We start from the raw sequence: 16,071 nt of genomic DNA on the forward strand, positions 1-16,071 counted from the left end.
TGTTGTGTCCCTGTAGTTAAACTGGCAGTGTGTGGTTGTGTTCCTGTAGTTACACTGTTATGTGTGGTGTGTGTGTGGCGTGTGATGTGTTGTGCGATGTATGTTCTGTGATGTATGGAGTGTTGTGTGTCCTGTGTATGGGGTGTTGAGTGGTGTGTCCTGTGTGATGTGTTGTGTGAGTGGTGTGTGATGTGGTGTGCGATGTGTGCTGTGTGTGATGTGTTGTGTGATGTATGTAGTGTGTTGTGTGATGTATGGTGTGGTGTGTGATGTGTTGTGTGATGTATGTTGTGTGTGGTGTGATGTGTGGTGTGTCCAGTGTGGTGTGTGATTTGTGATGTGTGATGTGTGTTGTGTGTTGTGTGGTGTGTCCTGTGTGATGTGTTGTGTGAGTGGTGTGTGATGTGTGCTGTGCGGTGTGTGATGTGTTGTGTGATGTATGTAGTGTGTTGTGTGATGTATGGTGTGGTGTGATGTATGTTGTGTGTGGTGTGGTGTGTGATGTGTGGTGTATGATTTGTGATGTGTGGTGTGTCCTGTGTGATGTGTGATGTGTGGTGTATGATTTGTGATGTGTGGTGTGTGTTCTGCTCCTGTGGCTCCTCAGCTCTCAGGCGCTGCCCAGCACCCCCAGGACAGAGGGAAGGGGCCGGATGGACAGACTCAACGGGACAGATGGACCCCCCAAAGCCCGCCCCTCCCTCCACGCGCAGCTGCTGCCGCTGCCCCCTCGGACCCGGAAGCGGAAGTCGCCGCGCGGTCTACTTCCGGTCCGGCTTCTGAATCCGGCGTTTGTTACTGCGCTGAGTCCGGCGTGTCCAGGTGAGAGGCTGAGGGCCCAGGTGAGAGACTGAGGGTAGAGCCGAGGGACTGAGGGTCCAGGTGAGGGACTGAGGGCCCAGGTGAGAGGCCGAGGGACTGAGGGTCCAGGTGAAGGACTGAGGGCCCAGGTGAGAGACTGAGGGTAGAGCTGAGGGACTGAGGGCCCAGGTGAAGGACTGAGGGCCCAGGTGAGAGACTGAGGGTAGAGCCGAGGGACTGAGGGCCAAGGTGAGAGACTGAGGGTAGAGCCGAGGGACTAAGGGCCCAGGTGAGAGACTGAGGGCCCAGGTGAGAGACTGAGGGTAGAGCCGAGTGACTGAGGGTCCACGTGAGAGGCCGAGGGACTGAGGGTCCAGGTGAAGGACTGAGGGCCCAGGTGAGAGACTGAGGGTAGAGCCGAGGGACTGAGGGTCCAGGTGAGGGACTGAGGGCCCAGGTGAGAGGCCGAGGGACTGAGGGTCCAGGTGAAGGACTGAGGGCCCAGGTGAGAGACTGAGGGTAGAGCCGAGGGACTGAGGGTCCAGGTGAGGGACTGAGGGCCCAGGTGAGAGACTTAGGGTAGAGCCGAGGGACTGAGGGCCCAGGTGAAGGACTGAGGGCCCAGGTGAGAGACTGAGGGTAGAGCCGAGGGACTGAGGGCCAAGGTGAGAGACTGAGGGTAGAGCCGAGGGACTGAGGGCCCAGGTGAGAGGCCGAGGGACTTATGGTCCAGGTGAAGGACTGAGGGCCCAGGTGAGAGACTGAGGGTAGAGCCGAGGGACTGAGGGCCCAGGTGAAGGACTGAGGGCCCAGGTGAGAGACTGAGGGTAGAGCCGAGGGACTGATTGCCCAGGTGAAGGACTGAGGGCCCAGGTGAGAGACTGAGGGTAGAGCCGAGGGACTGAGGGTCCAGGTGAGAGACTGAGGGTAGAGCCGAGGGACTGAGGGTCCAGGTGAGAGGCTGAGGGCCCAGGTGAGAGACTGAGGGTAGAGCCGAGGGACTGAGGGTCCAGGTGAGGGACTGAGGGCCCAGGTGAGAGGCCGAGGGACTGAGGGTCCAGGTGAAGGACTGAGGGCCCAGGTGAGAGACTGAGGGTAGAGCCGAGGGACTGAGGGTCCAGGTGAGGGACTGAGGGCCCAGGTGAGAGGCCGAGGGACTGAGGGTCCACGTGAGAGGCCGAGGGACTGAGGGTCCACGTGAGAGGCCGAGGGACTGAGGGCCCAGGTGAGAGACTGAGGGTAGAGCCGAGGGACTGAGGGTCCAGGTGAGGGACTGAGGGCCCAGGTGAGAGACTTAGGGTAGAGCCGAGGGACTGAGGGCCCAGGTGAAGGACTGAGGGCCCAGGTGAGAGACTGAGGGTAGAGCCGAGGGACTGAGGGCCAAGGTGAGAGACTGAGGGTAGAGCCGAGGGACTGAGGGCCCAGGTGAGAGACTGAGGGCCCAGGTGAGAGACTGAGGGTAGAGCCGAGTGGCTGAGGGTCCACATGAGAGGCCGAGGGACTGAGGGTCCAGGTGAAGGACTGAGGGCCCAGGTGAGAGACTGAGGGTAGAGCCGAGGGACTGAGGGCCCAGGTGAAGGACTGAGGGCCCAGGTGAGAGACTGAGGGTAGAGCCGAGGGACTGAGGGCCCAGGTGAAGGACTGAGGGCCCAGGTGAGAGACTGAGGGTAGAGCCGAGGGACTGAGGGCCAAGGTGAGAGACTGAGGGTAGAGCCGAGGGACTGAGGGCCCAGGTGAGAGACTGAGGGCCCAGGTGATAGACTGAGGGTAGAGCCGAGTGACTGAGGGTCCACGTGAGAGGCCGAGGGACTGAGGGTCCAGGTGAAGGACTAAGGGCCCAGGTGAGAGACTGAGGGTAGAGCCGAGGGACTGAGGGTCCAGGTGAGGGACTGAGGGCCCAGGTGAGAGGCCGAGGGACTGAGGGTCCAGGTGAAGGACTGAGGGCCCAGGTGAGAGACTGAGGGTAGAGCTGAGGGACTGAGGGCCCAGGTGAAGGACTGAGGGCCCAGGTGAGAGACTGAGGGTAGAGCCGAGGGACTGAGGGCCAAGGTGAGAGACTGAGGGTAGAGCCGAGGGACTGAGGGCCCAGGTGAGAGACTGAGGGCCCAGGTGAGAGACTGAGGGTAGAGCCGAGTGACTGAGGGTCCACGTGAGAGGCCGAGGGACTGAGGGTCCAGGTGAAGGACTGAGGGCCCAGGTGACAGACTGAGGGTAGAGCCGAGGGACTGAGGGTCCAGGTGAGGGACTGAGGGCCCAGGTGAGAGGCCGAGGGACTGAGGGTCCAGGTGAAGGACTGAGGGCCCAGGTGAGAGACTGAGGGTAGAGCCGAGGGACTGAGGGTCCAGGTGAGGGACTGAGGGCCCAGGTGAGAGACTGAGGGTAGAGCCGAGGGACTGAGGGTCCAGGTGAGGGACTGAGGGCCCAGGTGAGAGGCCGAGGGACTGAGGGTCCAGGTGAAGGACTGAGGGCCCAGGTGAGAGACTAAGGGTAGAGCTGAGGGACTGAGGGCCCAGGTGAAGGACTGAGGGCCCAGGTGAGAGACTGAGGGTAGAGCCGAGGGACTGAGGGCCAAGGTGAGAGACTGAGGGTAGAGCCGAGGGACTGAGGGCCCAGGTGAGAGACTGAGGGTAGAGCCGAGTGACTGAGGGTCCACGTGAGAGGCCGAGGGACTGAGGGTCCAGGCGAAGGACTGAGGGCCCAGGTGAGAGACTGAGGGTAGAGCCGAGGGACTGAGGGTCCAGGTGAGGGACTGAGGGCCCAGGTGAGAGGCCGAGGGACTGAGGGTCCAGGTGAAGGACTGAGGGCCCAGGTGAGAGACTGAGGGTAGAGCCGAGGGACTGAGGGTCCAGGTGAGGGACTGAGGGCCCAGGTGAGAGACTTAGGGTAGAGCCGAGGGACTGAGGGCCCAGGTGAAGGACTGAGGGCCCAGGTGAGAGACTGAGGGTAGAGCCGAGGGACTGAGGGCCAAGGTGAGAGACTGAGGGTAGAGCCGAGGGACTGAGGGCCCAGGTGAGAGGCCGAGGGCCCAGGTGAGAGGCCGAGGGACTGAGGGTCCAGGTGAAGGACTGAGGGCCCAGGTGAGAGACTGAGGGTAGAGCCGAGGGACTGAGGGCCCAGGTGAAGGACTGAGGGCCCAGGTGAGAGACTGAGGGTAGAGCCGAGGGACTGATTGCCCAGGTGAAGGACTGAGGGCCCAGGTGAGAGACTGAGGGTAGAGCCGAGGGACTGAGGGTCCAGGTGAGAGACTGAGGGTAGAGCTGAGGGCCCAGGTGAGAGGCTGAGGGCCCAGGTGAGAGACTGAGGGTAGAGCCGAGGGACTGAGGGTCCAGGTGAGGGACTGAGGGCCCAGGTGAGAGGCCGAGGGACTGAGGGTCCAGGTGAAGGACTGAGGGCCCAGGTGAGAGACTGAGGGTAGAGCCGAGGGACTGAGGGTCCAGGTGAGGGACTGAGGGCCCAGGTGAGAGGCCGAGGGACTGAGGGTCCACGTGAGAGGCCGAGGGACTGAGGGCCCAGGTGAGAGACTGAGGGTAGAGCCGAGGGACTGAGGGTCCAGGTGAGGGACTGAGGGCCCAGGTGAGAGACTTAGGGTAGAGCCGAGGGACTGAGGGCCCAGGTGAAGGACTGAGGGCCCAGGTGAGAGACTGAGGGTAGAGCCGAGGGACTGAGGGCCAAGGTGAGAGACTGAGGGTAGAGCCGAGGGACTGAGGGCCCAGGTGAGAGACTGAGGGTAGAGCCGAGTGGCTGAGGGTCCACATGAGAGGCCGAGGGACTGAGGGTCCAGGTGAAGGACTGAGGGCCCAGGTGAGAGACTGAGGGTAGAGCCGAGGGACTGAGGGCCCAAGTGAAGGACTGAGGGCCCAGGTGAGAGACTGAGGGTAGAGCCGAGGGACTGAGGGCCCAGGTGAAGGACTGAGGGCCCAGGTGAGAGACTGAGGGTAGAGCCGAGGGACTGAGGGCCAAGGTGAGAGACTGAGGGTAGAGCCGAGGGACTGAGGGCCCAGGTGAGAGACTCAGGGTAGAGCCGAGGGACTGAGGGTCCAGGTGAGAGACTGAGGGTAGAGCCGAGGGACTGAGGGTAGAGCCGAGGGACTGAGGGCCCAGGTGAGAGACTGAGGGTCCAGGTCAGAGACTGAGGGTAGAGCCGAGGGACTGAGGGTCCAGGTGAGAGGCTGAGGGCCCAGGTGAGAGATTGAGGGTAGAGCCGAGGGACTGAGGGTCCAGGTGAAGGACTGAGGGCCCAGGTGAGAGACTGAGGGTAGAGCTGAGGGCCCAGGTGAAGGACTGAGGGCCCAGGTGAGAGACTGAGGGTAGAGCCGAGGGACTGAGGGCCCAGGTGAAGGACTGAGGGCCCAGGTGAGAGACTGAGAGTAGAGCCGAGGGACTGAGGGCCAAGGTGAGAGACTGAGGGTAGAGCCGAGGGACTGAGGGCCCAGGTGAGAGACTGAGGGCCCAGGTGAGAGACTGAGGGCCCAGGTGAGAGACTGAGGGTAGAGCCGAGGGACTGAGGGTCCAGGTGAGAGACTGAGGGTAGAGCCGAGGGACTGAGGGTCCAGGTGAGAGACTGAGGGTAGAGCCGAGGGACTGAGGGTCCAGGTGAGAGACTGACGGTAGACCCGAGGGACTGAGGGTCCAGGTGAGAGACTGATGGTAGAGCCGAGGGACTGAGGGTCCAGGCGAGAGACTTAGGGTAGAGCATAGGGACTGAAGGTCCAGGTGAGAGACTGAGGGTAGAGCCGAGGGACTGAAGGTCCAGGAGAGCGACTGAGGGGCCAGGAGAGCGACTGAGGGGCCAGGAGAGCGACTTAGGGTAGAGTCGAGAGACTGAGGGTCCAGCTGAGGGACTGAGGGTAGAGCCGAGGGACTGAGGGTCCAGGTGAGAGACTGAGGGTAGAGCTGAGGGACTGAGGATCCAGGTGAGAGACTGACGGTAGAACTGAGGATAGAGCCAAGGGACTGAGGTGAGAGACTGAGGGTCCAGGTGAGAGACTGAGGGTCCAGGTGAGAGACTGAGGGTCCAGGTGAGAGACTGAGGGTCCAGGAGAGAGACTGAGGGCAGAGTTGAGGGTAGAGCCAAGGGACTGAGGGTCCAGGTGAGAGAGACTCAGGGTCCAGAGGAGAGACTCAGGGTAGAGCTGAGGGTCCTGGTGAGAGACTAAGGGTAGAGCCGAGGGTCCAGGTGAGGCACTGAGGGTAGAGCTGAGGGTCCAGGAGAGAGACTGAGGGCAGAACTGAGGGTAGAGCCAAGGGACTGAGGGTCCAGGTGAGAGACTGAGGGTCCAGAGGAGAGACTGAGGGTAGAGCTGAGGGTCCTGGTGAGAGACTGAGGGTAGAGCCGAGGGACTGAGGGTCCAGGTGAGAGACTAGGGGTCCTGGGCAGACACTGAGGGTGCAGAAGAGGGACTGGTGGTGCAGGGGAGGGACCGAGGGTACCTGGGGGGTGCTTCTAGCTCTCCCTTGTAAATCTGTTCAGGATGCTTTGACGGGGCACAGGCGTCCCCCATAGTACTTTGGGAAGTATGCCTGGGTAATGAGACCGTGTATCTGGTTTGTGGTCAGCGCTGCATGTAGTCCTTGAAGATGTATTTTGATCCATGGTGTCAGCCAGCTTGGGTGTCCCTGGGCACTCCAGGGCTTTCACCCCTGACCTGATGTGATTGCCTCAGTTTACCACTGGTGTCCTGATAGCACCACTTAAATCCCTTTGGTACCTGCCCCTTGTGGCTGCTTTTGGTGCAGGTGGCACGAGGTCCCCGTGGTCGGTAGGTGGGGGTCCCGCCCAGGGTGTAAGTTGCTGATGCTCGTAGCTTGAAATGTAGGAGCGTCATGTGCTGGTTGTGGTATGTGTGGTTGTAGTGCAGTTGATGGAGTTTCTGAATTTTGTTGATTCCCCCTCCTGGTTTGTTTGCCTTCCTTCTCTGTGAGCCTGTCCCTGCTGGGAGAGCCGTGGCGATGTCTGGGGCCGACTGAGGAGATCCAGGGGGTATTGTATAATATCTCCCAGACGAGCGGGTGTGGGGCAGCGCCATGAATGTTTGTCTTGGGGGGCGTGTTTGCAGGTGGGTGCTGGGGGTGCTGTTTTTGGGTTGTGTGGGTGAAGTAGGCGCTGTGGGTGCAGGTGAACGCTCCCCCAGTGTGGCCTGGTGCAACGCTTGATGGGCCGGGTTCAGAGACCAGAGGAGCTCTGGGTAGTAGCGTAGCGGGGCGAAGGACTAGGGTTTGTGGCGCTGGGTGCGGTCCAGGCAAGGAGAGGCAGAGGCAGCCTTGCCTTTGGCACTGCGGTCCACAAGCAATGAGAGGGACGCTAACTATATTCAGTCATTACCTCGACTGACCATTACCTTGTACATGGGCACTCCGTCGATCTCCAGGTGACCCTGTTCCAAATGGCTTCGGCTGGAGTTATAGGAGTAAATGCGCCAGGCCAAAGGGATGCAAGAGCAGCCTGAGGTCCCTGCCAGTATCCCTGGATGTTGTGGTTGAAGTGATGATTTACTTCCCAAGTGATAAAACTGGCAGTGGAGATCGCATGTTGCTGAATTCAAGCTGCCTGCGCCGGCCCTGCTGCTCTCAAGGGGATTTATTCTGTAATGTGGTGTAAGTTGTGGACTCATGTGGGATGTGTTTGTCTAACATTGACCCGTGTGTTTTGCTCAGTCATACAATGACCACATCAGATGTCGCGCCCAACTACGAAGAGATGTTTGCTCATCGCTTCACCGCGGAGGATCCGGACTACCAGCAGTATGTGAAGCGTGGCGAGGCTCTCCCTCCGATCCTGGACAACTGGCGAGGCCGCTCAGGGGGGCAGCAGCGGAACCGGGACCAGAGGTAAGCATCTTAAGATTTTTCTGTTTACGTATTTTTGCAATAATCATTTTTGGTTAGATATTTCTCAGTGGTGTTTGAACCACTTCTCGAGCACAGTAGATGAACCCTGAAGAGTAAACGCAGGTTGGAGCCCTTGCCCAAGACAGAATCTGGGAGTTCGTAGGGAGTTGTCAGAACCCAAAAGATCTCTCAAATGACCCTGGATTCTCATTGCCAAGAAGATGGCGAAGTATCTTTAGTGCTCACTTCTGACATTTTATGTGTTTCCATCTAAGTACCAACTCAGCCTCTCTTCCTTCCACAGTCCGACAAACTGAGTACCGTTACATTAGCCAATACTACCCTCTGGTACTTGCAATGCCCACAAGCAGCAACAGCGTAGTAATAGAATGTTGATTAAAAAACAATCGTAATACTGGCATGAGCCAGCCAAGCGATGCTTAGGATGTATTGGAACCGAAAAGGACACTCGAGCTCTTGAGGCTCTTGGTGCATGATAAAGGCTCCGAACAGGAAGCCCTGGTTAGCTGCAAACAAAGGGTTTGAGATAGCAAAAGGATGTGATTGTGCCACAAACAACCCAGAACAGTTGCTTCATCGCCCTTTCACACAGTAGGATTACCACATTCCTCATTGCCACGTTCACACCTGTTCAGGGCAGTGGGTGCTCATTAAAGTAGCAGCTGGTGCACAAGCATTCCCAAGGGAAGTCTGTCTGAACCACAGCCATCATGTCTGCATAGTGGGCAGAGTTTAATGCCCATCAGCAAAATAGCAGTGAAGCTGTGACCATCCCTCAGACCTGCCACTCACTCCTTCATAGCTCTGGGCCCGCACTTGACTGATCCACGGCTCCTCTGGGCATGTCTGCTCCATGGTACCAAGGGGGTCTGCTTTGGTTGGCCTTCTTTGGTCCTCGCTTCACCCTGAGGCAGACTTCCAGTGCGAATGGCATTTCTGTAGTTCAGACACGGCTCACTTAGTGGCATCTATGCACTAAAAGTTTTGAAGAAACGGAATCATAAAACTCACTGAAAGGGAATGTCTTGCTGCTCTTGTTCGGAGTCCTGTAGTTGTGTATTGGGTCCTTCTCACACGTCACCCCAGTAGCTAATGGGTGAAGAAGCGCATCCTCCACTGCTGATGCAAACAGTGGCACAACCCGCGGACCGGAGAGAGAGGTTTGTACAGGTACTTAACAGGCACAACGGAAGTCCCCATCTTTGGGAACAACACACCTAAAAGCAGCAGAGGGGTTTGTATTCGGAATATGGGACGTTACATCAACACTTGAGCCCTGAACATAAAGAATCGTTCCCTCTCCACAGCTACTTGCCCGTCCTCACTCCAGCCCTTAAGATTGTTTTCTTACCCCAAGTGCACTCCTATCGGGGTTGGCACTAACCTGTGGAAGAGCTGGTGCACGTCCTGGTCTAGTGTGCATAATGGTGACAGAATGGCTCAACTGGTTGTTGGGCCAAGAACCCCTTCAGCTTCTGTCAAGGCAAAGACAGACTTGTGTTATGTAGTGTGCAGGAAGTTGGCTCTGTATGTATTATTTCAAAGTAAGAAATAGTGTGCACAGAGTCCAAGGATTCCCCTTAGAGGTAAGATAGTGGCAAAAAGAGATAATTCTAATGCTCTATTTTGTGGTAGTGTGGTCGAGCAGTAGGCTTATCAGAGGGTAGTGTTAAGCATTTGTTGTACACACACAGGCAATAAATGAGGAAAACACACTCAGAGACAATTCCAGGCCAATAGGTTTCTGTATAGAAAAATATATTTTCTTAGTTTATTTTAAGAACCACAGGTTCAAGATTTACAAACAATACTTTAAATGAAAGGTATTTCACTCCGGTATCTTAGGAACTTTGAATCATCACAATAGCATGTACAGTTTTGGCAAAAATGGCAATAAGCTATTTTAAAAATGACACTGCAGAAATCAACAGTTCCTGGAGGAGGTAAGTATTGGTTAAGTTCACAGGTAAGTAAAACACTTACAGGGTTCAAAGTTGGGTCCAAGGTAGCCCACCGTTGGGGGTTCAAGGCAACCCCAAAGTTACCACACCAGCAGCTCAGGGCCGGTCAGGTGCAGAGGTCAAAGTGGTGCCCAAAACACATAGGCTTCAATGGAAATAGGGGTGCCCCGGTTCCAGTCTGCCAGCAGGTAAGTACCTGCGACTTCGGAGGGCAGACCAGGGGGGTTTTGTAGGGCACCGGGAGGGACACAAGCAGACACAAAAAGTACACCCTCAGCGGTACAGGGGCGGCCGGGTGCAGAGTGCAAACAGGCGTCAGGTTTGCAATAGGTTTCAATGGGGAGACCCGGGGGTCTCTTCAACGATGCAGGCAGGCAAAGGGGGGCTCCTCGGGGTAGCCACCACCTGGGCTAGGAAGAGGGCACATCCCTAATCCTATTAGGGGAATCCTCCATCTGCAAGATGGAGGATTTCTAAAAGTCAGTCACCTCAGCTTAGGACACATTAGGGGCTGTCCTGACTGGGGAGTGACTCCTCCTTGTTTTTCTCATTATCTCCTCTAGCCTTGCCGCCAAAAGTGGGGGCAGTGGCCGGAGGGGCAGGCATCTACACTAGCTGGGATGCCCTGTGGCGCTGTAACAAAGGGGGTGAGCCTTTGAGGCTCACTGCCAGGTGCTACAGTTCCTGCAGGGGGAGGTGAGAAGCACCTCCACCCAGTACCGGCTTTGTTCCTGGCCACAGAATGACAAAGGCACTCTCCCCATGTGGCCAGCAACATGTCTGGTGTGTGGCAGGCTCTCAAAATTAGTCAGCCCACACTGGAAGTCTGGTATGTTTTCAGGGGGCATCTCTAAGATGCCCTCTGGGTGTATTTTACAATAATGTGTACACTGGCATCCGTGTGCATTTATTGTGCTGAGAAGTTTGATACCAAACTTCACAGTTTTCAGTGTAGCCATTATGGTGCTGTGGAGTTCGTGTTTGACAGACTCCCAGGCCATATACTCTTATGGCTACCCTGCACTTACAATGTCTAAGGTTTTGCTTATACACTGTAGGGGCATTGTGCTCATGCACCTATGCCCTCACCTGTGGTATAGTGCACCCTGCCTTAGGGCTGTAAGGCCTGCTAGAGGGGTGACTTAACTATGCCACAGGCAGTGTGAGGTTGGCATGGCACCCTGAGGGGAGTGCCATGTCGACTTGGTCATTTTCTCCCCACCAGCACAGACAAGCTCGCAAGCAGTGTTTCTGTGCTGAGTGAGGGGTCCATAGGGTGGCATAAGACATGCTGTGGCCCTTAGAAACCTTCCCTGGCATCAGGGCCCTTGGTACCAGGGGTACCAGTTACAAGGGACTTACCTGGATGCCTGTCCACAGATGTATGTCTGCACCTTGAAACAATATAAGCACTGTGTAAGGAAATGCCTCCTTGGCATGGTTACCCCCTGACTTTTTGCCTTTGCTGATGTTAAGTTTTGACTGAAAGTGTGCTGGGACCCTGCTAACCAGGCCCCAGTACCAGTCTTCTTTCCCTAAACTGTACCTTTGCTTCCACAATTGGCACAGCCCTGGCACTCAGATACGCCCCTTGTAACTGGTACTCCTGGTACCAAGGGCCCTGATGCCAGGGAAGGTCTCTAAGGGCTGCAGCATGTCTTATGCCACCCTAGGGACCCCTCACTCAGCGCATGCACACTGTCCACCAGTCAGGACAGCCCCTAAGGTGCCCTAAGCTGAGGTGACCCCTGCCTTTAGAAAGCCTCCATCTTAGTTTTGGAGGATTCCCCCAGTAGGATTGGGGATGTGTCCCCCTCCCCACAGGGAGGAGGCACAAAGATGGTGTAGCCACCCTCCAGGACAGTAGCCATTGGCTACTGCCCTCCCAGACTTAAACACACCCCAGAACCCAGGAAATCACATTCCTGAAACAAGAAGAAGGGCTGCTGACCTACAAGCCCTGCAGAGACAACGGAAGACGACAACTGCTTTGGTCCCAGCCCTACCAGCCTGTCTCCTGACTCGAAAACGTGCAACCAGCGATGCATCCAACAGGGGCCAGCGACCTCTGAAGCCTCAGAGGACTACCCTGAATCCCATTACCAAGAAACTCCAGTGAGCAGCGGCTCTGCTCAACAAACAGCAACAATCTTGCAACTTTTCTGCAACTTTCAAAGACCTCACTCTTCCAGTCGGAATCGTGAGACTTCACCTTCTGCACCCGACGCCCCCAGCTCGAGATCCAGAGAACTAACACCACAGGGAGGACTCCCCGCGGCCCAGTGAGTAGTCCGAGGTGACCCCCCTGGACCCCACAGTGACGCCTGCAGAGATAATCCAGAGGCTCCCCCTGACTGCTACTGCCTGCAACAAGGGTCCTGAAGCCTGGACCAAGCACTGCACCCCCAGGACCAGAAGGAACTCAACCTCTGTGCAGGAGTGACCCCCAGGCGACCCTCTGCCTACCCCAGGTGGTGGCTGGCCCGAGAAGCCCCCCTGTGCCCTTCCTGCACCGCTAGAGTGACCCCTGGGTCCCTCCATTGTTTCTACCTAAAACCAGACACCTGCTTTGCACACTGCACCCGGCCGCCCCTGTGCTGCTGAGGGTGTGTTTTGTGTGCCTACTTGTGTCCCCCCCCCCCCTCCCCCAGAGCTCTACAAAACCCCCCTGGTCTGCCCCCTGAGGACGCGGGTACTTACCTGCTGGCAGACTGGAACTGGAGCACCCCTGTTCTCCATAGGCACCTATGTGTTTTGGGCACCTCTTTGACCTCTGCACCTGACCGTCCCTGAGCTGCTGGTGTGGTAACTTTGGGGTTGCCTTGAACCCCAAGCGATGGGCTGCCTATGCCCAGGAACTGAGTCTTTTAAGTGTCTTACTTACCTCATAATCTAACCATTACTTAAAATAAATTAAGAAAATATATTTTTCTATATAAAAACTATTGGCCTTGAGTAAGTCTTTGAGTGTGTGTTCCTCATTTATTGCCTGTGTGTGTACAACAAATGCTTAACACTACCCTCTGATAAGCCTACTGCTCGACCACACTACCACAAAAGAGCAGTAGTATTATCTAATGTTGCCACTATCTTACCTCTAAGGGGAACCCTTGGACTCTGCACACTATTACTTTGAAATAGTATCTACAGAGCCAACTTCCTACACATGCCTTTGAGAGTATTGTTAAATCTCTTAACAAGACCATTGCACTGGGGGCGATATGGGGTTGTGAACTTATAGGTCACACCACGTTCAGCTCACGTGTGATTCAGGTAGCCAGACATGAAGTTGATAACTCTGTCTGACATCACCTCCTTAGGAAAACCCAGTCTGGTAAAAATACAAATGAGTGCTCTTGCTACTGCAGGGGCGGTAGTAGTCCTTAGGGGGGTTGCCTCAGGGTGGCATGATCCACTACCACCAGTATAAACCTGTTCCTTGATTCTTTTGGTGGGTCAAGGGGACCAACAATGTCAATCCCAACCTTTTCAAAGGGAACCCCAATCTCCGGAAGTGAAACCAAGGGGGCCTTTGTTGTTTACCTGTCTAACGTCTGGCCTGACAGGTGACACAGGAGATACAAATCTCTTCTACTTTGTGGGATAAGCCTGGCCAGTAGAAGTAGTTAACCAACCGATTCCATGTTTTTGTCTGGCCAAGATGCCCAACTAAGGGGATGTCATGGGCCAATGTTAGGAGAAACTCTGCATTGCCAAGGCACTGCCAGTCTCCTTGCAGCACCAGGATTAAGGTCTCCGGCCTCAGTATACAGGACTATCTCATCCCAGTAGGTCATGTGGGTGCCAATAACATTACCCTTTTCCTGTGCAGCCGCCTGCTGTCTCCGGCCTTAATGAGTGGTACAAATTTGTTGTCCCTGGCTCAGATCTTCCCTAGAGGGTCGCTCTGGTCCTAGGAGTTCTGTCGTGTAAGGCCCAAGCTCCTGAGGCTCAGTTCTCTGAGGTTGTTAGGTCTTCACCCTGAGGAGAGAGATCCTGCTCTGTGATCTGTTTGGAAGCTGGTCCCCCAGTCTTCCTGCCTTTTTTCTTCGTAGGTTGGGCCATTATCCCAGGCTTCAACTCTACTTTTTCACCCTGTGCTTTGCACTGCGCCTGGGTTTTGGCACACCCATTCAGGGATACCCATCATAGCTGTATGGGTGTTTCTTTCTACCTCAGCCCAGGGTGAGGTCTCTAGATCACTCCCTAGCAGACACTGGACAGGTATAGCAGGCGATACCAAAACCTTCTTTTGGCCAGTAAACCCTTACCATTCTAAGGACACCATTGCCATGGGATGGATCTTGGCCTGGCTGTCAGCACCGAGGATAGTATATGTCTCTCCAGGAAGATGCTGATCTGAAAATACCAGTTGCTCGGTCACCATGGTGACACTGGCACCAGTGTCTCAGTGCTTCAACATGAATCCCATTGATATGAGGCAGTTGTCTGTACTTCTCCAGAGTACTGGGCCAGACAGCCAGGTCAGCTACATCGACCCCACCCTCTGAGACTAAAGTTGCCAATTTAGGCTCACTGACCTGGTCAGGGCCTACTTGGAATCCCATCTGGAGACTCACCACTGCATTTACTGTAGGTGAACTAGAGGCATTCTATTTCTTAGGACGGTTAGAATCTCCAGTTAGGTGTGCATTAGTTTTGCCCGTATGGCACCAATCCTTTCTGGGATCCCAATTTTCCCCTTTGTACCTACCCTTGGGCTGGGAGGCGTCTCGGTGCCCACCCTCCTGTGCAGGTTTTTGGGTCCTTGAGAAGACTGTTTTTGTGCTGTTTGTGGTTACCCTCTTTCCCTTGTGGGGGCTTATTGGCTTTTTTTCTTGATGCTCTTTCCTTACAAGATTGTAAAACCCCTCATAATCATGCACATTGTTTCCTCTTAACCAGCCACCTAGAGTTTTCACTGAAGTCCACAAAATCAACCCAGGACCGACTGGGTTTTTCGAGTCTCTCTGAATTTGATTGTGTACTCCTCAAGTCAACCCAAATCCCTCAATCAGGGTAGCCTTCATGAGTTCATAGGAGGTTGCATCTGCCTCATTCAGTGTGAGCAGTCTATTCCTACACTTCTCTGTGAACAGTTCCCAAAGGAGACTTCCCCAATACTTTCTTATGTTTTCTGGCTACACAGGCCCTCTCATAGGCTGTAAACTACTTGGTGATGTCATCACCTTCCTCATATTTGGAGACTATCTCTTTGGGATTTAGGCTGCAGGCGTTGCTGTGGAGTTCAGGAGGGGACAGCCGACGATGGCGACTGAATCAGAAGCGCTGGGGAACCTTACCTAGACTGGTTGGCCATTTGGTCTCGCCCTGTGGGTGTCGGTGCAGAGGTGGTTCTTGGTGGCGGTTTCGCAGTTCCTCGGGCAGACTTCTTTCTTCTTCTTTGGAGATGTTTCTTTTGGACAGGTCTGCTGTCCATGGAATTTCTTTTTCTTTATTGAAGGCAGACAGTCCTCCCAAGGCTTTGTAGGTCGCTGGGCTGCAGGACAGTCGTCTTCTGGACGCAGGTTTCTTTGAAGGCTGCAGACAGGCTGATAGGGCTGGGTCCAAGTCAGTTGCTGTCTTCAGTCTTCTTTGCTGGCCAGTTTCTGTTTTATCCGGCTCTTCTTAAATCAACAGGAATCTGATTCTAGGGTTCAGGGGTGCCGCCTAAATACTGAATTTAGGGGCATTACAGGGAGTGCCAGGTAGTAGCCTGTATGCTCCTCACCTTTGACTACACCCTCCCTATGACCACTTCCTTTGGGAAGTGGGCATAGCCCTAACCCTATACGCCTAATTCCTTCCACGCAAGATGGGGGAATTTAAAACGTAGTGTTCACTTCAGCTCGTCCACCCTAGGGGTGGGACTGGCATAAAGTGAGCACACCTCCTAATTTACTTAATTTTCCCACCAGTCCTACTGCCAAAAGTGGGGCCGGGAACTGGGGTCGGCCTCCTCGCCATTTGCATTTCAAAGGCGGCAAGGCTTTTGAAACTCCCCGCCCTGGAATGTCCATCATACCTGGGAGAGGAAGTCACACATCTGCCCAGAGCAGACCTCTGTTCTGAGCCCTCAAGAGCACTGGCTCTCACCTCAGGGGGCAGAACTCTGTCCAAGGTGGCTGCTCTGGTTCTGACCAGTCAGTGCCCACTCTAGGAGTTGGTAGATTTCAAGGGGGCACCTTTATGGTGCCCTCTGGGCGCATGTATTAATAAATCCATCACTGGATTCAGTGAGGGTTTATTAATATTAGATGTTTGATACCACACATCCCTATTGTCAGTGAAGCCATCATGTAGCTGGGGAACTCGTAATGACCAGTGTCCAGCACATGCACTTAAAATGGTTTCACTGTTCACTATGTCTGAAAATCGACAAAGACATAGGAGGGGAAAATCTGCTCATGCATAGATGCCCTCACATGCAATATAATACACCCAGCGTCTAGGGCTGGAA

At 55.2% G+C, this 16,071-nt stretch overlaps 1 protein-coding gene across 3 annotated transcripts in view; it reads left to right on the forward strand.

Moving 5' to 3' along the window:
* Positions 1 to 702: 702 nt before the first annotated feature.
* LOC138296919 (RNA guanine-N7 methyltransferase-activating subunit-like protein) overlaps positions 703 to 16,071 on the forward strand; it is a 33,087-nt gene continuing 17,718 nt past the window's right edge. The window contains exons 1-2 of one of the 3 annotated variants that reach the window (XM_069236439.1): positions 703 to 822; positions 7,456 to 7,629. In XM_069236439.1, coding sequence (XP_069092540.1) covers positions 7,463 to 7,629 — 167 coding nt within the window. In that variant the 5' untranslated portion in view covers positions 703 to 822; positions 7,456 to 7,462. Of the gene's footprint in view, positions 843 to 4,956; positions 4,983 to 7,455; positions 7,630 to 16,071 lie in introns of those variants that run through there. The other 2 variants (XM_069236440.1, XM_069236441.1) reach the window with 2 other exon arrangements.

The sequence above is a fragment of the Pleurodeles waltl genome, chromosome 5 (assembly GCF_031143425.1).
Source record: "Pleurodeles waltl isolate 20211129_DDA chromosome 5, aPleWal1.hap1.20221129, whole genome shotgun sequence".
Classification (NCBI taxonomy): domain Eukaryota; kingdom Metazoa; phylum Chordata; class Amphibia; order Caudata; family Salamandridae; genus Pleurodeles; species Pleurodeles waltl.